The sequence below is a fragment of the Kogia breviceps genome, chromosome 17 (genome assembly GCF_026419965.1).
Source record: "Kogia breviceps isolate mKogBre1 chromosome 17, mKogBre1 haplotype 1, whole genome shotgun sequence".
Lineage (NCBI taxonomy): Eukaryota > Metazoa > Chordata > Mammalia > Artiodactyla > Physeteridae > Kogia > Kogia breviceps.
In genome coordinates, this window is record NC_081326.1 from 77,181,444 (window position 1) to 77,203,321 (window position 21,878).

At 62.9% G+C, this 21,878-nt stretch overlaps 1 protein-coding gene across 25 annotated transcripts in view; it reads left to right on the forward strand.

Annotated features, from left to right (window-relative positions):
- Positions 1-21,878, forward strand: part of MROH1 (maestro heat like repeat family member 1) — a 67,495-nt gene that overhangs the window by 42,884 nt on the left and 2,733 nt on the right. For 13 of the 25 annotated variants that reach the window (XM_067017630.1, XM_067017638.1, XM_067017637.1 and 10 more), the window contains 19 exons: positions 77-218; positions 545-597; positions 1,105-1,212; positions 1,570-1,689; positions 2,033-2,155; positions 2,961-3,107; positions 3,200-3,226; positions 4,132-4,254; positions 4,372-4,451; positions 4,533-4,644; positions 4,727-4,822; positions 5,357-5,461; positions 7,403-7,538; positions 7,652-7,764; positions 8,827-8,979; positions 14,877-15,031; positions 17,968-18,133; positions 18,761-18,957; positions 21,567-21,704. In XM_067017630.1, coding sequence (XP_066873731.1) covers positions 77-218; positions 545-597; positions 1,105-1,212; positions 1,570-1,689; positions 2,033-2,155; positions 2,961-3,107; positions 3,200-3,226; positions 4,132-4,254; positions 4,372-4,451; positions 4,533-4,644; positions 4,727-4,822; positions 5,357-5,461; positions 7,403-7,538; positions 7,652-7,764; positions 8,827-8,979; positions 14,877-15,031; positions 17,968-18,133; positions 18,761-18,957; positions 21,567-21,704 — 2,294 coding nt within the window. Of the gene's footprint in view, positions 1-76; positions 232-544; positions 598-1,104; positions 1,213-1,569; positions 1,690-2,032; positions 2,156-2,960; positions 3,108-3,199; positions 3,227-4,131; positions 4,255-4,371; positions 4,452-4,532; positions 4,645-4,726; positions 4,823-5,356; positions 5,462-7,379; positions 7,539-7,651; positions 7,765-8,826; positions 8,980-14,876; positions 15,032-17,967; positions 18,134-18,760; positions 18,958-21,566; positions 21,705-21,878 lie in introns of those variants that run through there. The other 12 variants (XM_067017648.1, XM_067017644.1, XM_059043201.2 and 9 more) reach the window with 5 other exon arrangements.

Consider the following 21,878-nt stretch of genomic DNA (forward strand, 5'->3'; position numbering starts at 1 on the left):
GTGCTCGGCCTCGTGTGGGGCGTTGGGGCGCTGTGGCCCTGGGTGCCGGTGGAGAACCCACTTCTGGCTCCTCCAGGCCGTGTCTTCCAGCCCCTACGTGGGGGACGGTCGCGGGGCGGCCTCGCTGCGCCTCCTGGGCGTCCTTCACCGGGACATCCATCCTATGCTGGGTCAGCGGTGGGCGACCGCCATCCCCCTGCTGCTGGAGCACCTGGACGGTGAGGCCCAGAGGTGGGCGGCGCCGCCCCTCCTCTGATCCCGTTTTTATAGCCGGTCGGCACCAAGCCTGGCCAGTGGGGACCAGGGTTTTGAAGGTTGGAAGGGATGGCCTCTGCTGTGGATCAGGAGAGGGCCTGGCCAATGGGGCTGCGAAGATGCTCCCTGCTGCTTGTCACCTGGGAGCACGCTGGCTGTGGGCGCGGCCCGTTCGCCCTCTGCGCTGGAGTCGATGGGGCCGGGCGGGGGGCGGCGCTCGTGAGCACTGCTCTCCTCCCTGCGGGCGCGGGTCTGTCTGCTGGGCTGAGTGGATGACGGGTCGTTTCAGGACATACGGAGGAAACCCTGTCGCGGAAGGAATGGGAGGAGAAGCTGCTGACGGTGAGAGAAGGGGGAGGAGGCGAGAGCGCAGCCTGTCTTGGACCCGGGGGCCTTTTCTGGCCCGGGCGGGGAGAGCTTGGGGCAGCCGACGCTGGGGCAACTGTGCCTTCCCAGGGCTGCGATGTCTGCCTTGACCTAACGGTGTGGCTGCGGGAGGGGCACAGGGGCGGGCGGGTGTCTCTGGGGGTGAGCACTGCCTGCTGACCTCGCAGACTGTCACCCTGCTGTGACGGAGTCAGATTACAGGGCCTTCGAGCTGCTCTGGCCACGGGAGCCTTCTCTCCTCTCCCCTGCTTGGCTCAGAGCTGTCTGTGCCCCTGTGTGCTGCATGCCCGACCACCCAGCATTTGTTTTGTCTGGGCTCGAAAGTGATCTATAACCATTCAGAGCCGTGGCACAGGGCCCTGAGGTCCCTGCCTGTGGCAACCCCGGGCATTGGGCCCCTCCCCAGGCAGCCCAGTGAAAGGCCGAGCTCCGGCCCCTCATTGGCAGAGCTCCTGCCCGCAGTTCCTTCAGGACACTCTGGCTGTTGTGTCTGACAATGCGTGGATTTGCCAGCTGAGCCTGGAGATGTGCAGGCAGCTACCCAGCTACGACGGGACGCCCCTGGAGAAGGTGCAGGGGCGGGGGACCCCCTGCTAGGCGGAGGTGTGGGAGGATAGGCTGCCAGGGGTGTCGTGGGCGTGGTCCTCCTTTCCTGTTCCTTGGTTCTGAGTCGCTTGCTCCCTGAGCCTGTCTCTGGTGGCCCCTGCGGTGCTGGCAGAGGCTGGACGGGAAGGCCTGGGAGCCTCCTCGTAGTGGCTGATGGCTGGGAGCTGCAGGGGCTCCGCACCTACCTCCTACTCCTCAGACACCTCCCCAAACTCACCTGGTCCTTGCAGCGACCCGTGTGGTGGGGGCAGCGCTGTGGTAGTGCTGGGCGGCCCTCTACTCGGGAGCCAGGCTCAACCCTGTTCTCTGGCTTCATTGCAGAACTTCCTGTATAAATGCATAGGAGCCACCCTGGGTGCTGCTTCAAGTAAGGAGGTGGTGAGGAAGCACCTGCAGGAGCTGCTGGGAGCCGCCAGATTCCAGGAGGAGAGCGAGCGAGAGGTGGCCGCCCCGCCCCACAGGGAGCCCGCAGGCTCGCTGGCAGCGGTCACTCTCTGTCCTCTCAGACATGTGGCCAGTGTGTGTCTGTGTGTGTGCGTGTGTGTGTGTGTACCTGTGTCTCTGTGTGTGTGCGTGTGTGTACCTGTGTGTGTGTACCTGTGCGTGTGTGTGTGTGTGTGCGCGCGCACGCGTGTGTGGGTACCTGTGTGTGTGTGTGTGTGTGTGTGTGTGTGTGTGTGTGTGTGTGGTACTCACGGATGCGCCGGACGGTGTGGGCATGCACGTGTACCCCTCTCCGCCCTCGACCTCGCCCAGGTGTGAGTGCACCTGTGTACCTCCCCAGGGCCTTGCCTGTTGCTTTGGGATCTGTGCCAGCTCCCACCTGGATGACACCCTGGCCCAGCTGGAGGACTTTGTAAAGTCAGATGTGTTCAGAAAATCCGCCGGCATTTTCAACATTTTTAAGGTACGAAAAGGTCAGGCCGACAGCTGAAGGGGGAGGTCTGGGGTGGGCCTGGCCTGTGATTTTGCCTTAGCCGTGGTAACCTGCATTTTGAGGTTCTGTGGGGTGGAGGGTTGGTCTTGGCGCTTCCTGGGCTTTGGTGCCTCGCACGTTGGGGGTGGGTCAGGGAGCTGGCCTCCGGTCGTGGGCGGGGCTGGCGGATGAGGGCTCCCTCCCAGCTGGTGACTGGGGCAATGAGAGGGGCTCTGGGCAGCAGGGATGGGGGCGGCCACCTTCCTGTCCCACCGCCTATCTGTGCGTCCTCTGCCCCCTGGTGGCCAGTGGAGGTTGCGTGCTTGCTGAAGCCCCATTGGGGGCTGGACCCCCTCTGTGGGCCTCCACCCCAGCCCTTGTCCCTAGGTTTTCAGTCTCCCTGTGCCTGGGTCAGCCAGTGACAGAGTCTCAGGGCTGTGTAGTGTGAACAGGCCCTGAGGACGGAGGGGGGCTCCTGGGCAGCCACCAAACGAAGGCAGGGACCCCACCTCTGGCCCTTCCGTTGCTCTCCGCCCCCCAGCTCTTCCTCCTGCCTGCCCCTCCCGCCTCGGTCCCCTTCCGCGTCCTCTCCCTCCGCCCCTTGGTCCCCAGCAGGCCTGAGCCCGCCCAGTCCTATCCTGTCCTGCCGTTCCCGACCTTGGGGCTCGCTGGCTTGGGTGGCACCTTCCTCCCGACCAGCTGTGCCCTTCTTCCCGCGCACGTGGGGTTGGAGTGTTCGGCCGCTGCGGGGCTGTGATTGTGGCCCAGAGCCCTGCTCGTTCTTCCGGCCTCTCAGGATCGGAGTGAGAAGGAGGTGGAGAAGGTGAAGAGCGCGCTGATCCTGTGTTACGGGCACGTGGCGGCGCGGGCCCCCCGCGAGCTGCTGCTGGCCAGGGTGGAGTCGGACATCTTCCGGAACATGTCCCAGTGCTTCAGCACCAAGGTGGGTGCCCGGCCGTGTCGCAGGGAGGGAGAGAGGGCGGGGTGCCGCCACTGGGGCCTCACGTGCTAACTCATGTCACCTCTGTCGTTCAGGTTCTGGGGATAAAGGTAGAGACCAAGGTACAGTGTGCAGGAGTGGAGCGCGGGCTCTGCTTTCCTCTCTCCTCCGGGCTGGGCCTTGAGCTTCCAGGGCGGCAGCCAGGGGTGCTCACTGGGGCTTCCTGGTCCCAGTCCAAGGGCAGAGCATTCGGGACATCCCTCCGGGGCCTGTCCCCACTGCCTCGGAGCAGAAGGGGGGCCCAGGAGCTCCTTCTCTGGCCCAGGCCCCGGACGGTGGGTGGGAAGGAGGGGGAGGTGAGGGCTCGCAGGCTGGGCGCGGGGCCTCGGCCGTAGCCCCTCTCCTGGCTCGGCTTCCTGACGCCCCCGGCTGCCCTCTTGGCCAGCTCCGGGGAGGGGTGAGTTCTGCAGCCAGTGACAGTGGCCTCTGGCCTCACTAACATGTTTCCCTCTGGACTCTCCGGCGCTAACCTGGAAGCCCCCTCTGGAGCGGCTGGGTCTCCCCTTAAAGAGCAGAGCCTCCGCCCCGGGTCTCCTGCAGTCGGCCGGGCGGTGGGGCTGTGCCGAGAGTGCTCGCTCTGACTGAGTGGGGGGCAGCCCCCCTCTGCCGGGGCTCTTCTTGGGCAGCAGGCTTCCGCTCCACCTTGGGAGCACCTCCAGCCACCCCACTGGTGGATGGAGTGCGCGTCTGCCTGCGGCGTCCGCCCGGGGCCGTGACCCGGAACCCCCCAGGCCCAGGCCGAGCAGACAGCCGAGGGCCCAGGGCTCCCTCACAGACCCCCCATGGCCCACGTGGGGGGCTGGCCAAGAGCCCCGGAGTGGAGGGGAGCGTTTCTGGCTTTGGCGGGAAGAGCGGGCCGGTGGTCTGGTCTCGCTGTTGTGGGCACAGCCCGCGTCCTGGCTCAGCCCTGTGGGCCTAGAGGGAGCGTCCGGCCTCGGTGCCTCCCTGCAGCCCCGCCTCCCCGCAGGACCTGGCCCTGAGGCTGTGCCTCGCGCAGAGCGTGTGCATGGCCAGCCAGGCCATCCGCAGCAGCTCCCACGGCAGCTCCTTCCAGCTCTTGAGGAAGCCGGAGCTGGTAGCGCAGATGACGGTGAGGGCCGCGGGGCCTGGGGAGGGGCCTGAGTGCCCCAGCGGGTTGAGGGGCGGCGGCTGACTGGGAGGCAAGCCGGTGCTGTGGCCAAGGGCCATCCCGCGGCTGCTCCCCCAGGAGTTCATCAAGGCCGAGCCCCCGGACTCCCTGAGGACGCCCATGCGGAAGAAGGCTATGCTCGCCTGCACTTACCTGGCGTATCCTTTCCTCTAGGGGCTGGGGGGCCCGGCCGGGGGGGGCCCTCTGCGTGAGCGCCCGGCCCTTAACTCGAGGCTCAGCTCCCTGGAGCCAGAGCTGGAGGGGCAGGCACAGGCGGACCTGATCCACAGCTGCCTGCATGGCGTTATGGCCGTGCTGCCTGAGCCTGAGGGGGTGGACGGCCACCAGGAGGTATGAGCGTGGCCCCGGCCACACGGGTGCCCGTGCGTGGGTGGCAGGGTCAGGGCGGGACCGGCCGCTTCTCTCGTTCCAGCCCCTGTACCTGGATACTGTGCAGGCCCTCAAGGACTTACTGACAAGCCTCCTTCAGCGAAACATGACCCCCCAGGGCCTGCAGGTCATGGTGGAGGTGTGCGGTCGGTGTGCGCTTCCCCGGGGCGGGGGCGCCGTGGGGACAGTGTGGTGTGCTATGCAAGGAGGCGGGGTGGGGGTGTCTGTGAGCGGCGGGGGTACCCCTCCTGCCTGGGCAGGAATGCAGATGGGTGCGGTCCCCGACCCAGATGGGGGCCCCGAGCTGGTTCTCCCCCCCCCTCCATCACATGGTGCCAGGATGGAGAGACCCTGAGGTGCCCCAGACATGCACTCCTGACCTTCTGGGGCCATCGCGATGGCAGTCTGGCCTGCGGTGGCCTGCGGCGTGGCTTCCTGCCCTTTGCAGCACTGCAGTGGGCTAGGGCGGGACCGACCCACTCCTAGGAACACTCTGTCTCTCTGTGTGCCTGGCTTGCTCTGGGTGGCCGTGGCCGTGAGCCAGGCCAGCAGGACGGAGTGACGGGGCGGGGTGCACTGCACAGGGGGCTTGCTCCGACCTGGCACCCTGGACCCCACACCCAGAAGGGTGGCTGTAGGCAGGGCACCTATATGAAGCCCCCCTCTTCCCCAGCACCTGAGACCATGGATCAAGTCCCCGAGGGGCCATGAGCGGGCGCGGGCGCTTGGCCTGAGCGCCTGCCTGCTGCAGTACTTTCTGAAGCACGTGCACGTCAGCGTGAGTACCCGGTGGCAACCTGCGTGACCACTCCCTTGCCCTGGCCCATCGGCTTGGGGACCACTGCCTGGGGCCCTTGCGCCTCTGAGGGCCAGCACGCTCTGCCCTCGTCCCAGCTGCTGCCTGGGCTCATCCCGCACCCCAGTGATCGCCACCGTCCTCTTTCTGGGCCGTGGACGGAGGAGCATGAGGGCCAGGAATTGTCCTCAGGGCTGTCCGCTCGGTGTCGATGTGACGGGCCCCCTCGTCCTTGGGAACGGAGCACGGGCCGCGACTAACACGTGATGTGCTCCCCAGAGGGGAGGGAAAGGGTGTTGGGGGCTGGGCATGGCAGGAGGAAAGGAGGGCATTCGTGGCAGAGGCAGCAGTTTGGGCAAAGGCAGGGGGACCTGAACCCACGAGATGCTGCGGAAAAGGCAAATATTATTCGTCGGTTGGAGTGGGTGGGAAGGAGCTTCTTGGTCCAAGAACCGCGTGGTTATTATGCATTTTAATATTTGCTAAGAGTAAGCAGCTCCTTTTCACGTTTTCAGTTTCACAGTTCTTTCAAGGCCATTAATCAGGTGGTTTTAGGGTAGATTGGACACAGTCCTCACATGCTCCCCGCGCAGCTTTATGGGGGCGTGCACCCCACATTTTTGTGTGTTGAGCAGTAACATCTTTTAATAATGGGCCTTTCCATCCAGGTCCCTCTGGGCCCCTCAGAAGCAGGTTCTGGGTCGCAGGTTCTGTTGCCGTTGTCAGCGTAACTTTTTCTCCCACTGTATTTAATAATTTGCTTATTGCTGGCAGGCAGGAAACCTATGGATTATTGGGTATTTAGGAACTGAGTCGTTTATAAGATTCCGTTGTTATTTCTAATGAATTTTTGATTAATTCTCTGTGCTCTTCAGATACAGTCATCATAGTTGACAAATGCCGCGAGTTTGGCCTTTCTCCCCCGATAGGGACGCGTGTTAGTTCGTGCTGCCGTTAGCAGGAAGATGAAAGCTGGCGGCAGCCCCAAGCCTTTACGGTCACATTCTTAAGCGCGATGCTCGATTTGGTTGGCAGTGTTTATTTTTCGTCGTGTTCCAGCAGCATTTGTCTGTTTGCTCGCTCAGACGGCTTTTCCCACCCAGGTTCTCCTGTGGCCTGTTTTTCATGTAACCCTGGTCCAACCAGCGTCCATGTTTGTTTGTGGTGAGACGGAGCTCTGCCCTCACTAAGAGGAACAGCCGCTGGCGGTCCTCTGCCCAGCGCCCCCCGGCCTTCCCGCCTTCCGGAAGTCCCCTCTGGTGGCTTTTGGGAGGAGTAGCAGCCTGGGAGCCCTCCGCGTCCTTAAGGAGCCTCAGGGCAGCGGAGGCCGGGGTGCTTGCCTCGGGGGGCCTCTCGCGTGGGGGGCTGACGGCAGGGCGCTGGAGCCAGGAAGGCCGAGGGCTGTGTGTTGGCGGCGGCGGTAGTTGATGTCCCCAGGTCCAGGGCGTAGGAAGCAAGGCCTTTTGCTGGGAGCGGGGTCGGGAAGGCTTAGTATTTGAGGAGAGCAGAAAAGGCTCTGAAAGATGGGACCAGGACCCAGTTAGGAGGAGAGGGATCTCATGCAGCAGCCCCATTACCTTACCTGACGGGGGCTTTGCCTTCTGGGGCGGGGCTTCCCACGTGTCTGCTGAGGCAGCAGAGCCTGACCGTCCCTCTGCGTGCCCACACCTACCCGCCCAGCCCTCCTCCCCTCTTAGGGCCCCGCACTTGGGGGGTGACGGTCGCCATGCAGGAGGAGGAGCTAGACGAGGGGCCATGCTGGCCAAAGGGATGGACAGGGGCTGCCCTTCTGGTCACACCCCTCCCTGCCCATATCTGGGTGCAGGTGGCACCTGCCCACCGCAGCGTCTCCTGAGCTCCAGCCCCCCAGCTCTGGCCATCTGCCCCCGTGCCCCTACAGCACCCGCACGTCTGCCTCTCCAGGCCCTGGTGCCCTTCCACAACCTGGGCCTCCTCCTCGGCCTCTTCTCCCCACGGTGCGCGGACCTATGGCCTGCCACCCGCCAGGAGGCTGTGAGCTGTGTCTACTCCCTGCTCTACGTCCAGCTGGGCTACGAGGGTGAGCCCCTGGCTGGGCAGAAGTGCAGGGGGTGCGGTGAGGGAGCAGAGTCTGGGCCTCCGGAGGCCGGGGGCGGCCTCCACCCAGCCCTGCGCTCCCTCCCGCCTCTGCAGGCTTCTCCCGCGATTACCGGGACGATGTGGTTGAGCAGCTCCTCACCCTCAAGGACAGCCTGCTGCACCCTGACCCCGCCATCCTCTTCCACACCTGCCACAGCATAGCCCAGGTACCTGCCAGGGCCTCTGCGAGGGAGGGAGGGGCCGCACCGTCAGGGCCCCGGGGGCCTCTGCGGCAGCTCCTCTCACCCATGGGCTCCATGGGTGCCGGGCCGGGCACACGGACGGTCTCACTCAGAGAGTTCGGTGTCCAACACCGCCTCCCGCCCCCTCCTGTGCTTGCGGGGGCCCCCCCTCCCTCCGAGGCCCAGCGGGGAGGGTGTGGGCAGGAGCTCAGCTCCGGCTCCAAAGGGTTGAGAAAGCTGCCCCTAGCCCACCCCGTGAGCCCCCAAGCCAGGGCGGTGCTGTTGTTCCATGTGGTAACTGGAAATGGCCCTCAGGGGTCAGGAGGCTTTCTCTCCTGCCAAAGAAGGAAAGGAAGGGGGTCAACAGGGCCCTTTGTCGCGGGGGTGGCGGGCCCAGACACTGGGAAGCAAAGACCCCGCCCTGGGTGAGTCCAGGCAGAGCAGAACTTTATGTTTGGGATCAGACTTCTTGCATATTCAACCACTTTTATTTCTTCTTTGTACAAAGTTTATCTGCTTTAACTTCTGGTTGCTCTCTTTCATGTGGAGGGAAGGACAGGGGCTGCAGGGGGAGCTGAAGGTCCATAGAGTCTTGGTGGCCGAGCCTTCCAGGGTGGAACATGCCACCATCTGCCCTTGACTCTGTATTCTAGACAGTTCTAGAGAGGCTGCACCACCAGGACCACTCCCAGCCCACCCCACTGGTCAGGAGGAGCCTCAGGGAGGGCACACTGACCTGGGCCCTGCAGCTGCCCAGGAACCCCCCTTCCAGGGCCTGGGCCTGGAGGCCCTGGAGGCTGCCTCCTGGACCTGGCCAGGCTTCCGGCTGGGGAGGGGGGCTCCCGTGCATGGGCCACCCCACCCTTGCACCGGCAGGAGCTCCCGAAGGCTTACAGGGCTTGTAAGAGGGCGGGAAAGGCTGGAGGAGGGATTTGAGAGGCGGAAGCTGTCAGCCCTTCCCCAGAAACTCGAGCCCCTGGGGTGTTAACGCCTGGAAGGTGTGCTGACCCTGTGCTCTCAGTCTTTCTGACGCAACTGTCCTCCTAGATTACTGGCAAGCGCCTCCCTCCAGATCAACTCATCAGCCTCTTGCTAACCCTGTTTGAGAGCCTGGGAGACCCCGACAAGAACTGCTCCCGAGCCGCGACAGTGATGATCAACTGCCTGCTGAAGGAGCGGGGCAACGTGCTCCTGGAGAAGGTGGGGCGTGGGGCCGGGTGGGGGCGTGGCCAGGGCCGGGGTGGGGCTCGTCAGGGGCGGGTGTGGGCGTGGTCTTGTCTGGGACAGGCCAAGAGTGTGGGTGGGCGGGGCTGGGTAACGGGGCGCCCCACCCCACTCCCTCACCCCCAACCCCTGCCCTGTGGAGGTTTGGCCCTCAGCGCTCTGCTCCTTTTCCCTGTGGGCCAGATTTGGACAAATCTTTCTCTTTTTGAAGACAGAATTAAGTGAAAGCAACTGCTGAGAACTTAAGGGTAGGAAAGGCAATTGAGAGGGAAATGCCAGTGCTAGGGGCTATCACTTGGCACCGAGCCAGCACTGGCTGAGCTCCCTGCTCACATTGCTGGTGAAGACGCAGGTCCAGAGGGTCCCCAGGTGCCAGCACAAAGGGTTCCACGGCGGGTCTGGCCCAGAGCAGAGGTGCCCGGGACACAAAGGTGCTGCCCTGCCCATCACCTCTGAGTCCTTCTGGCCGTGAGCTCACGTGGCTGTCCACATCGTTCCCAGACATGCATTGGCAGCCACCGTGATAGACGTGCCCAGGTCCTCGTAGGTGTAGGTCTGAGGTAGGCTCCAAGGGTCAGGGGATTCCTAGAACGCGTGTCTGTGAATCCTGGAGAGCCGATGGCCTCGCAGGTAGGGTCCTTATGTGCCTAGAGGGAGAGTTAAGCTCCCCATTAAAGTGACGCATAGCAGCAGAAAAGGGGGTTTGTCCTAAGTGCATGGCCTTGGGGGCTCACACAGGCAGGAGCAGAGGTCCTACCGACTCCAGAGTCCCTTATACCCCAGCAGATGCCCTGCAGCACAGAGCATGCCTCGGCGCGCACCTTATGTAGAGGGGTCCTCGTGTCTGCCCCACGTGGCGGTAGCCTGTGAGATGGCGCGTCTCCCGGCCTGGCCCCAGCATTGCTCCTTCCCGCTGTGCGGGCCACATCACTCACCCACCCACCTCCGTGAGCGCCTGGGCAGTTCCCAGTCTCAGCACCGAGAGTGCTGCCAGAGTGCGGGTCCTTTGGACCTGAGGGTACAGTTTAGTTGGAGACACACCCAGGAGAGCGACTGGGGCCTGCAGGAGAGGCCCCCATGCAGCTGCCCCGGGGCTGTCCGATGGGCTCCAGGCCGTTCAGCTCCCACCAGCGCCGCCTGCAGCTCCCGCATGCCACGCCCCTGCCAACGCCGTTTCTGTCCTTTCTAGTGGGTGTGTAATGGCTGACTTCATGGCCGAGTTTTGTTTGCATTTCTCTGGTGGCTTATGAAGTGGAACACTTTTGCACATTTCCTGGCTATTCAGACATCCTCTTCTGTGAGGACACCAGTCGTGCCCATTTTCCATCTGGGTTGTCTGTGCTTTTCTTATTGATTTGCAGAAGTACTTTGTATATTCTGGATACAGGTCCTGTATTGGATGGCTATATCACAAATATCGTCCCAGGGAGGGAGGGAGGGAGGGAGGAGCAGGAGTTGCCGGCGGAGGGGCTGCGTGCCAAGGTGGCAGTGTGTGGTGTGGTGCCTGGAGGGGAACATGTGCCATCGTGGTGCACCTCTCCTGGGAGTGGAAGCGGGCTGGGCAAGGAGGAGGGCGGCGCAGGGCACAGCTGGGAGTCCCAGACGGGGTTTGGTGGGCCAAGGTTTGGATCTCGTTTTGCATTCAGTGGGGCTTCCAAGTCAGATTGGAGTGGTAGAAAGGTGCCCTGGTGGCTGTGTGTGTGTGTGTGTGTGTGTGTGTGTGGTGGTGAGAGGACAGACCAGGCCGCAGGCAGTGGCCACTGGTGGCCCTGGTGTGTATATTCACACGGCACGGCACATTTTGTTTGCTTGTTCATCTGTGGATGGACACTTGGGCTGCTTTCACCTCTTGGCTACTATGAATAATTCTGCTGTGAACATGGGTGTAATACATATCTCTTCAAGATCCTGTTTTCTTTTGGGTAAATACCCAGAAGTGGATTTGCAGGATCATATAGTAGTTCTATTTTGAATTTTTTGAGAAACTGCCATACTGTTTTCCTTAGTGGCTGTACCAGTTTACATTTCCACCAACAGCACACAGGGGTTCCAGTTTCTCCACATCCTCACCAGTACTTGTTAATACTTGCTTTTTAAAAATGTTTTATATATATATATCTCTTTTTTTTTTTTTTTTTTTTTTTTTTTGCACGGTATGCGGGCCTCTCACTGTCGTGGCCTCTCCCACTGCAGAGCACAGGCTCCAGACGCGCAGGCCCAGCGGCCATGGTTCATGGGCCCAGCCGCTCCGCGGCATGTGGGATCCTCCTGGACCGGGGCACGAACCCGCGTCCACTGCATCGGCAGGCGGACCCCCAACCACTGCCCCACCAGGGAAGCCCAATATATATATGTATATATATATATATTTTACATAACTTAAGTTCTTCAGGAATGGACCTTTTCCCCTAAGCCTCAGAAGTACAATGTGGCATATTACTTTAATTAGCTAAAAGAGGAAATTAACAGACCTCTATAATTATTGATACTGGTAATATTCTTTTATTTAATATTTTTATATATCAAGTGTGTCTATATTAACTTGTATTCTGTTTCTCTAATCATGGTTTCCTTTAAATTCCTGTTTTTTTGATAGTCGCCGCCCTGATGGGTGTGAGGTGGTATGTCACGTTGGTTTTGGTTTGCATTTCCCATGTAATTAGTGTTGTTGAGCATCTTTGGATATGCTTGTTGGCCATTTGTATGTCTTTGGAGAAGTTTGCATCCTTTGCCCATTTTAAAATCAGGTTATTTGACGTTTTTGTTGTTGTTGAATTGTAGGAGTTCTTTATATATTCTGGATGTTAACCCGTTATCGGATATATGATTTGCAGATATTTTTCCCATTCCATAGGTTGTCTTTTCACACTCTTGACTGTGTCCTTTGATGCATACAAGTTTTAAAGTTTGATACAGTTCCACATGCCTGTGTTTGCTTTTGTTGCCTGTGCTTTGGGCATCACATCCAAGAAATCATTGCCAAACCTAATGTCCTGAAGGTTTCCCCCTGTTTTCTTCTAGGAGTTCCTTAATAGTTTCGGGTCCCACCCGTCCTTGATAAATCCAGGTGCCTCTCCCTGGGCCCAGCACACCGAGCCTGCTCCTGGCCTCTCAGGGAGCTGCTGGGCTGTCTCCTCCTGGCTCAGGCTCCCAGATACACTCAGCACACCCACCCCGGGTCCTGTGTTCCTGACTTACACCTTCAGCCTGTCTGCAACGTGCCACCTCTGTCTCATGTGACATGGCCACTGGCATCAGTACCCACGGGGGCCGTGGCGGGCCACCGTTTTCTTTCCTACCCTGAGAGCCTGGCAGGGGGACCCCCTAGAGACACCTGGACACTGCTGGACTTTGAGTTTCTCTGACACTAAATCAGAAAAGGTGGTCCTAGCAGGTGACCCGTGACGGGGCTGAGCCCCTCCGCCAGCAAGCCAGGCCGGTCAGGGGGAGGGCGGGACGGGCATGCCGGGAAAGAACAGACTCCTCTTAATAAACAGCGGGCATGGGAAGTGAGGCCGCCGCTGCAGAGACGCCTGGCAGGCATTAAACACAGAGGCACCACCCGACCCGGCAGTTCCACTCCTAGGCGTGTACCCGGGAGAGGTGGGCCCGTGCCCACGGGAACCCGTATGGACATACGCCTGGCAGCCCAACCACGGCAGCGACGCCGGCGCCCATCAGTTAGTAGCTGGGTCTGTCCGTTCAGTGAGACACTCCCCAGCAGCAGGGAGGAGGGATGGGCTGGTTCCTGCCACGGCATGGAGGGGCCTGGAAAACACTTGGCAGAGTGAAAGAAACTGGTCACAAAAGGCCCCATAGGGTGTGATTCCGTTTCCAGACACGGAAAGTGGATTCGTGGTTGCCAGGGGTGGGGCGGGGGAACTGGGGAGTGACGACTCGTGGAAGTGAGGTTTCTTTTTGGGTGATAGAAATTCTAAAATTGACGGCTGCACGACCCTGTGAATATACGAAAGACCACTGACTTGTACACTTGAGATGGTTGAAGGGTGTGGTGCGCGATCATAGCTCCGTGAGGCTATTGTGAGGAAACAGCCTAGACAAGGTGTGAGGGGAGGTTAACGGGCCCCCGCAGGGCTTGCCACCGAGCGGCGCGGGAGCAGGGCTGCTGAAGTTAAGTCTGGAGCAGCCCTGCAGGCCTAGGGTGCGGCCCCTGCTCACCAGTCCCGGGAAGCTGAGAACCTGGTGCCGGTGCAGCCCTGGAGCCGGCCACGCTGAGCGCCTGGAAACGAATGTGCAACAGCAAAGACGACATTCGAGAAGCAGATAGATAAGCCCAGTGAAACAATTAGGAATAAAGCTCGGCCAAGACAAGCCACAGAAAGAGAACCAACACCCAAGAAAGCAAAGTGAGAAAGGAGAAAACGTATACATAAGAGATTCGACATACCATGAAGCATATCTACGGGCAACTACATTCCAACGCACTTGAGAACCTGGGGTGACAGGGACAGGCTTCTGCAGGAAGGCTGCTCTCACCCGCGTCTGTGCAGGAACCACCCAAGTGCCTGAGTCCGCCAGGCCTGCACACCTTCGGGGGACCAGTGCCCCTTGTGGCCAAGAAAGAGCCCAGGAGACTGGAGAGGAGCCACGCCCCTCGGCCCAGAGATGGTCGGCCTGTTTCAGTGGCAGCCGTGGACTGGAAGTCCCCAGTGCATCTGTCTGCGAATGTCGCTGCGCCCACGGCTAACGGGTGGCACTGGCCCAGCGGCCGCGAAGGCTGCTCCACTAAAGCACCACCTTCCCGCCCAGGTCCCCAGGCGGGAACACGGGGAGGCTCTTTAGTGTGGCGGCCTGTCTTGTCAGGGAGACGCAGCTGGGCCGGCCGAGGGTCTGGGCAGGCGGCTGGGGGCAAAGCAAAGCGGCTCAGGTCCTTAGAAGGAGGTGCGGATGCCTGTGAGTTGGGTTATCAACCTTCTGGACTCGAGGTCGGAAAAAGAAAACAGCCTTGTTATGCTTACAAGTCCTCTGAGAAATGGCGACGGCAGTACCTCTCGCTGACGCCCAGGCGGGGGCTCTGAACCGGCCCAGGCAGCACTGGACACGCAGCACCGCCTCCCCTGCCGAGGACCACGCCCCGTGCCCCCGCACCTGCCCCCGCACCGGTCCCTTCCGCTGCTCCTGCGGCCCAGGCCCCCCGGGGTGGCTTCCTCAGCCAGCCCTGCCCAGGAGTCCAGGGTTGGCGGAGCCCACGGACTGCCGGCTGCCCGTCCTGGGGACCGTGTCCAGTGCTCTGTCATCAGCTTTCACCTCGCACCAGGGTGCTTCCCAGCTGCGCAGGCCAGACCGTGGGGGGGGGCACCCCCGTGGCGCAGGGCCCACGATGGCGACCGTGCCCTGCTTGCCCGCCCGTGGCCTCTGCAGCGGCTGCAGCCCATGAAGCCGGCCTGAGGCTGCCAGCCCCCTCCCAGCCGTGGCCTCAGTCTGGGCACAGGGCTGCAGGTCGCTGTCCCTGGTCCAGCATGCGGCACGGGAGGTGGTGTGGGCAGCGCAGCCCGTGTGTGTCCTGCCTCCAGGGACAGGCTGGGTCACCCCGGTGGCCTTCCCCTCCCACTCTGCCCTGCACACGCCTGGGTGTGTCTCAGCGCCTCCTCCCAGCAGGCCCCTCCTGGGTCCCCGTCACTTCCTGTGCGGAATGTGGGATTGGCTCCCTCGGCCCCGAGGGCTCTGGGCTCCTGCTCTCCATCGGGTGCCGGGTGCTGGCAGCAGGGAGCTCTGATCTCACAGGACGTCCCTCCCCTCCCCTTGGCCAGCCAGCCTCCCCGGGGCCCCTGCACCCTGGCCACGGGGGACTGGCCTTTGGTGTGGGCGTGTCCCCGCCGCAGGCCTAACTGTGGCTGCTTGCCCGCCCGCAGGTGCCCGAGATCGTGAGCGTGCTGCGCTCCAAGCTGCAGGAGACCCGCGGGGAGCACGTCCTGCAGGCTGCACAGCACAGCGTTTACGTCCTGGCGGCCCGGCACCACGCCGCCGTGGTGTCCAGCCTTCTGGGCAGCCCCCTGCCCTTTGACAGGTACGTGGCGCCCACTAGCCTGCGGGGGCGGACAGGGCTCCAGCCACCTGGATTCCACGTTCCGGGGTCACTCCCACCCTGGTGTGGTGTTCACGGGCCCCAGGGCCTCTGCGTGGGAGCCTGGAGACCCCGGCCCTGGACCGGGTGGAGACAGGCTCACTCGCGTGGGCTGTGCTGGCCAGGTCTCAGGGCTGGTTCTCTGGAGGGCGTCCACCATCATCTGTGAGCAGAGCCCCGGGGCCAGGCCCCCTCCTTGAGGCAGGAGGTGGGGATTCCTGGTTGCCAGGGGCGGGGCGAAGTACAGGAGCTCTGACGCGTCCCACACTTGCACCCCAGCCCCCGAGCGCCCATCAGTGACCCTCTAGTTGCCATCCTCGGGCTCTCAGGGCAGGAATTCTCTGTGCCAGGGCCTGTGCCCGGCCCTGTCTGTGTACCACAGCCCCTGGCGTCCCCTCCCCTCCTGCACCGAGGCCTCTAGGTGGCCGTTGCTGTGGTCCCAGCGTGTCCAGAGCCCAGAGCCCACCGCTCCTGCCTTTCTTTGCTGTCTATGGCGCCGGTGGAGGCCAACACCCGTGGCCTCTTGGAGGCCCGTGTGGGGAGGCAGCACAGCCCTCCCCCGTGGCCATGGCCCTGGCGACCGCACGCACCTGCTACCTGCCGTCAAGACATGGGCTCGCGCTGTTGGCTCTGGTCTCACTTAGATGCCGGCGCCGCTCTGGGCCCCCGGTTCCAACATGTGTGGCTTCTCCCCAGCTCACGTCTGTCGGCGTTTGCCGCTGTCGCCTCTCCCGGCCCGTCACCGTCAGCCTTTCTTTGCCCTCGCAGTTTAGGTGTGTTCCTTTTCCAGGGTAAATAGACGCTCTTGGTTGCTGACGTAGTTGGGCTTAAACCCACTGTCTTATTTTTTGTCTTCTCTTCGTCTTTTTTCCTCTTCGTTGTCCTTTTTAGATTGACAGGGTCTCTTTTTTACAATTTCATCTTCCACTCAGTTCGTTTGCAAGTTGCACACTCTTGTGTTCTCCAGCGGTGGCCCTGAGAGTGACCGCGTGGGCACAGCGTCCCTGGGCAGTGCAGGCCTCTGCAGGGGTGGCCCCTGCCCTGCCCGTCATTGTCGCAGCTGCTCTGTGCAGGCAGTGTGTCAGCCCACGCACCTGCCCCTCGGCTCTGTGTCCCTGCCTTTCATGGGTGCAGCTTCACGCAGAAGAGCACGCACACTGCCGCAGGCCCTGGGGGGCCTCAGCCGCGCTTAGAGGGAGACGGGGCAGGCGTCTAGCCCCCACTAGGCTCCGTGCCCGCTCGGTCGAAACTCCCTGAAAGGTCACCGCTGTCTCACTGCTGTTGCCGGAGGTGTGTTTTGCCGATCTCGAACGTGGTGTCAGTGGAGTCCTCTGGACTTTCTCCTGCTTCTGTTGCTGTCCTCGGGGTGCAGGGTGCTGCTGTCCCTCCTTGCCTGCTGTGCCAGTGCTTTGTGTGTTCATGGGAGTGGGCTCGCCAGGGCGGGGCGGGCACAGTGCAGCCAGGGCCGAATCTGCCCACCACCGATGGGCTTTTACACTTACAAACGGTTGGGGGAAAGTCAGAAGAATTATATTTCACGTCCCGAAGCTCACATGCGGCTGGAACGTCCGTGTCCGTGGTGGCGTTCCAGGAGCGAGCACACCTTCGTTTCCTCGTCCGTGCCCGTGGCTGCCGTCACCGCGTCACAGCAGAGCTGCCTGGTGTGCAGAGACCAGGCGGCGAAGGGCCCTGGCGCCCTCCCACTGGAGTGCACCCTCCAGAGCCCCGAGTAGCTCCTGGGGCCGACAAGCCCCACTTCTGTGCGTCTGAACATGCATTCACTCGGTCGTCCTTCTCGGAGTTTGTTGGCCAGAGTTTGGCACTCGATCTGGGCGCGTGCTTTCTGGGTAAGAGGACGTGTCCTCTTCTGGCTCCTGTGAGTCCAGGTGGTGCCGAGGTCGTGAGGGACATGCAGCAGGCGCCCCTTGTCTATGGCGCTCTGCACCTTTGGGGGGTGGGGGGGCGTGGGTGTCCATCCCTTGTTCCGCCAGGCAGCTGCCAGGCTTCCTGAGCCTGTGAGTTGGTGTCTGTCATCAGCTCTGACCGGTTTTCAGCCCTCCTCTTCAGACACTCTCTCGAATGTCTGCCAGACCTTTTCGTCCCACCCCCTACATGTCCGGTACTGAATTTCCGCTGTGATTGTTCTCTGCTAGGTTCTGGGTAACTCCATCCATTTATCTTCCAGTTCATTATTTCTCTCTCCTGCTGTATCCAGGCTGGTTAGGTGTCTCAATTCTTTTTTTTTTTTTTGTCTTTTTGGCTACACCGCGTAGCATGTGGGATCTAGTCCCCCGACCAGGGATCGAACCCGGGCCCCCTGCATTGGGAGCGCAGTCTTGACCACTGGACCGCCAGGGAAGTCCCTGTGTCTCATTTCTAAAGGGCTGTTGGTTGGCTTCCAGATGTGCTCTATTTTTAGAATTTCCGGGTCCGGTTAGATATCTGGAGTCTGTCACTTCTCTCTGTGAATGTGTAACACACAGCCGCCTCCCCGTGTGTCTGAGCACCCGGGGGGGGGGGGGCGGTCTGCAGGCTGCCCGGGCCTCCTGCAGCCTCCGCCTGACCTCAATCACACGCCTGCCTTCCTTGGCCACATGCTGTTCATTGCGGGAAGAGTGACGTGTAGGTGCCCCCGAGGCCTGGGGCGGCGTTGCCCCCTCCAAGGAAGCCCGGTGTCTGCTTCGGGCAGCCCCCGGGGGCGCCTCCTCTCCCTGCCCTGCACCAGCCTGGGCCGCCTGATCGCAGGCCACTGGGTCAGAGGAAGGGGTGAGTTCGGGTCTGAGATCAGGGTGCCGCTCGTGGCCTGGCTGGAGCTGAGGCTGGTGGGTACGATGGGCCGGCAGTGGCCTCGGGGTGACCGTCCTCCTGCCCCGCTCCAGCCATACCTGCACCCTGTGGAGGGCGCTGGCCGTGGAGCCCGGCCTCACCACACAGGTCCTGGGGCTGCTCCTGGAGAAGATGAGCGGGGACGTACCGTTCAAGGAGAGCCGGGCCTTCCTGCTGAGCAGCGCGCCCGACCGCGTGGCCACCCTGCTGCCCCTTGCGGTGAGAGAGCTCTGGGGCGGCACTCCTGGCCCCTCCCCCCTCCCCATCGCCTCCCCTCCCCCCTCCCCCTCCCCCCTCCCCCTTCCCCTCCCCCTTCCCCTCCCTCTTCCCCTTCCCCTCCCTCTTCCCCCTCCTCCCCCTTCCCCCTCCTCCCTGCTGGTCCAGGAGGCTGGTAAGGGGCCGCTGGGGGGGCGGGGGCTGGGTGGCACCCCGCAGGCATCTGGCGGCTGACTGGGACACCGGAGCAGGCGAGCTTGGAGAAGCTCATAAAGGCCCCGCAGGTGTCGGTCCCCAAGGGAGCGCACTCTGTTTCACCCTGCGGGAAAAAAAATAAACCCAGCTTGGCAACATTTCCACAGTAAAGCAGCTGTGAGAGTTTCCTCCTCCTCCTGCTAAAGCACCGAGAGCAGATGCTGGGAGCCCGTCCCCGCCGCAGCCACCCTGCCCTGGGCCTGCCTCCTGCCCCCGAGGGCCCAAGACCTCTGGGGACACGGGGTACCTGCTAAGGAAGTGGGGCTTCAGGCTAGTTTGGGTCCTGGGGTGCAGGGTCCAGCCTTCGCTGTGGACAGCCTCATTAGACCTGGCCCGGGGCGGGGAGGGCTGAGGCTGAGGTGGCACCGTCCCCAGGCCACCTGTGCACTGTACGAGGTCGCGTCTACCCCGGCGTCTGGGCCGGCGGTGCTGGAGCTCTACCCCCAGCTGTTTGCGGCGCTGCTGCTGCGGGTTAGCTGCACCGTGGGTGTCCAGCTGCCCAGGAACCTGCAGGCCAAGGAGAGGAAGAGCGCCAGCTCGGGCCTGGCCTCGCGGAGCCTCGAGCCCTGCAGGTAAGTGGGCCCCACCTTGCGCCCCTGGCACCCTCGTCTCTGGGCTGCAGGAGGGATGGGGACAGTCGGGGCAGGGCTTCCTGGGGACATCAGATGGGCCGTGAACTGCGCCGCCTTTGGGGGGGCGGAGCATGAGGAACGCTTGGGTACTCTGCGTGAGCACTCTGTGTTTGCAACCTCAGTCTTCAGCTCCAAGTTCTGGCTCTTCCTACACTTGACTGGGGCCCTCCACCTTCAGACAGCAACTCTGCAGCAGCCTCCCTGCCTCCCCTGAGTGGCCTCTCACCTGGGTTGGCCCCGGCCCCCAGCCCTGTTGGGGAGGGCCCAGCTGCCACACGGGTGACGCCGGGTTGGCTCAGAGCCAGGCCCCTGGTGCCACTGGCCTATGCAGGCACCTCGCCCTTGCCTCTCGGGGTTTGGGGCCCTGGGTCCTGGGGCAGGAGCCTGGGGAGGCGGGGTGGAGCCGTTTCAGCTCCTGGGGCCGTTCCTGCCTCCCCGGTGGCTCTTCAGGGCTCCAAACAGCTGTCTGGGGCCACAGGCTGAGCAGGGGAAGCTGACGCCCTGGGGCCACCGGAGCTGCAGTGACTGTCAGCCTGGCCGCCTCCCCACCCTTCCTGTGTCCGGCTGGGGACACACGAGGGACAGAGTCAGCTTGCCCCGCCCCACCGCGGGGCTGCCCCACCGCAGAACTAACGCGTCCACTCCAGCGAAGGCTGTGTGTCAGGAGGCCTGGCCTGACTGTGCAGACCGGGTGGAAATGTGAACGGCCCGGTGGACGCGGCCCAAGCAACCCCGGGCCTAGCACACCGGCTCCAGCGCTGTGGTCTGAGCTGTGGGGCCTCCAGCCCCGTGGCCCAAAGAGCGGTTCTGTGGGGGCCACCCCTGAGCCAGGATGTGTGCAATGCCAGGCACAGGCCTTGGCTCTGGCGGAGGCCGTTAGCCAGCAAGCCAGACCCTTGCAAACGCCACACCCCCAGAAAGTCTGGGCAGCAGGGTGAACAGGCAAGGGAAGCACCTCATCTGAATTGTCGACCTGCTCCTCGGCCAGACCTGCCCCTCACCACTGCCCGTTCGCTGTAGCCAGGTGGCACCTCTTCTGGGCCTTGAGGCCTGGAGCAGGGTGTGGAGCCAGGGGCAGAGCTGCTGGGCGCTAGCTGTGGCCCAGCCCTGCCCACACCGTGCGGGACTCCTTGGCGGGCACCGTGGGCATCTGACCGCGTGGCTGGGATATTTTTCTGTGCCTGCAGTCGCTGTGGGCGCCCCACATCCAGGGGGCCCCCAGTGTCTGGGCCTCTGCTGGGATTGCGGAGCTCCTGGGACAGTGGGAGCCACCTTCTAGTGTCTTCCCTGAGGCGGGGACCCAGGTGGGTACAGTCTGTGGACGCACAGCCAGGGAGCCTGTCCAGCTGTCGGTGGACACCAGAGCCCTCCCCCCATACCAGGGGCGTCCGCACAGTCCTCACTCCACCCCAGGATGACCGTGAGGATGGAGCTGGGCTGAGGTGGGGGCAGTGGGTTGTGTGCGTACTGCTGGGCTCGGGGCAGTCTACCAGCATCTGCTTCCGGGGCCCCCAGGGCCCCTGGACCAGGACCAGTCATAGGGCCTCCAAAAGCGCGTCAGATTCCCCCACACCCACCCCGCCCCTCCCCAGATGTGAGGCCTGTACTGTGCAGCTGGCAAGACCTGGCGCTCACGCTCCAAGTGCCCAGGCCCCTGAGTGCCCCTGCACCGTAGCAGCTGAGCCGTCGAGGTCACGGGAAGACCCCCGTGCAGCTGACGCCTGACCACCCCGTGGAGGGTCCAGCGCTCTGCCCCGGGGGTGGGCATGTGCCCTCGGGCCAGGAGCCCCAGGGACGGCGCCTGCGTTGACGCGCACTCGCGTCTGAGGGCCCACACGGGGCCTGACGTGCGAGGTGGTCGATGTCAGGAGAGGGGGTCAGCACAGGGGTGGGGGGTGCGGCCCTGGGGACCCTGACGTGCCGCCTCTCCGGGCCGCAGGCTGTGGTGTGAGTCTCTGCTGGGTCCACGTCGGGCCACCACTGCTGTCCCCAGTCCCGTCTGTGGGGTCCTGCCCCTGCCGCCTGCGCACTGGCAGCCCCGCACCCTCTGCCGGAGCCTCCTTGGGCCCCTCCTACGAGAGAGAGGGCCAGCTGGGCGTGGCAGACAGAGCTGCCTGGCCCAGGCAGGAGTCAGACCCTGACTTGCCTTCTGAGTTCATTTTTATGAAGGGTTTTCTCCACTTTCTTTTTCATCTTTTTTTTTTTTTTTTTTTTAATTAAACGAAGGTCTTCAAGGCAGGTGCAAAAAGCAGCTGATTGTTACCCTAAAATTAATCTGAGGGCCTTGGGGACACTACCTGCAGAGCCCCCACCTGCCCCTCATGGGGGTTGGGGAGACAGGAGCAGTCTGCCTGAGACCTGAGGGTCCAAAGTGTGCCCAGATGAGGGGGAGGGGAGAGTCCAGAGCCTGCGCCACGTAGGATGTTGCTGGTAGGGAGCAGGCTGGGGAGCCCCGGGACACGTCTGCCAACAGCACAGGTGTGTGCGTGCGTGTGCGCGCGTGGGGTGTGGAGCCGGGAGCCCTGCCAGCTACACCCGTGTCTCCGCAGCTCCGCGGTGGATGCGCTGCAGGCCGTGCTTCTCCGAGGCGGCAACGATGATGTGGTGCAGCGCATGGAGCTGGAGGGGGGCTGGCAGCTGCTCAGGACCTCGGCCGGGCACGAGGAAGGGGTCACCCGGCTGGCCAGGTGAGCAGGCTGGGCCCGCGCACCCCAGCTCTGGTGCCGGCTGGGCTCTAACAGGCCAGGTCCTGTTCAGGTACCATCCGGGGGCCCCCAGTGGCACCTGGGAGGGAGCCCCGCGTGAGGAGCAGGTGCGTGGGGGCAGCGGGGAGGCTGTGAAGGCAGCTGTGGTCTCTAGGC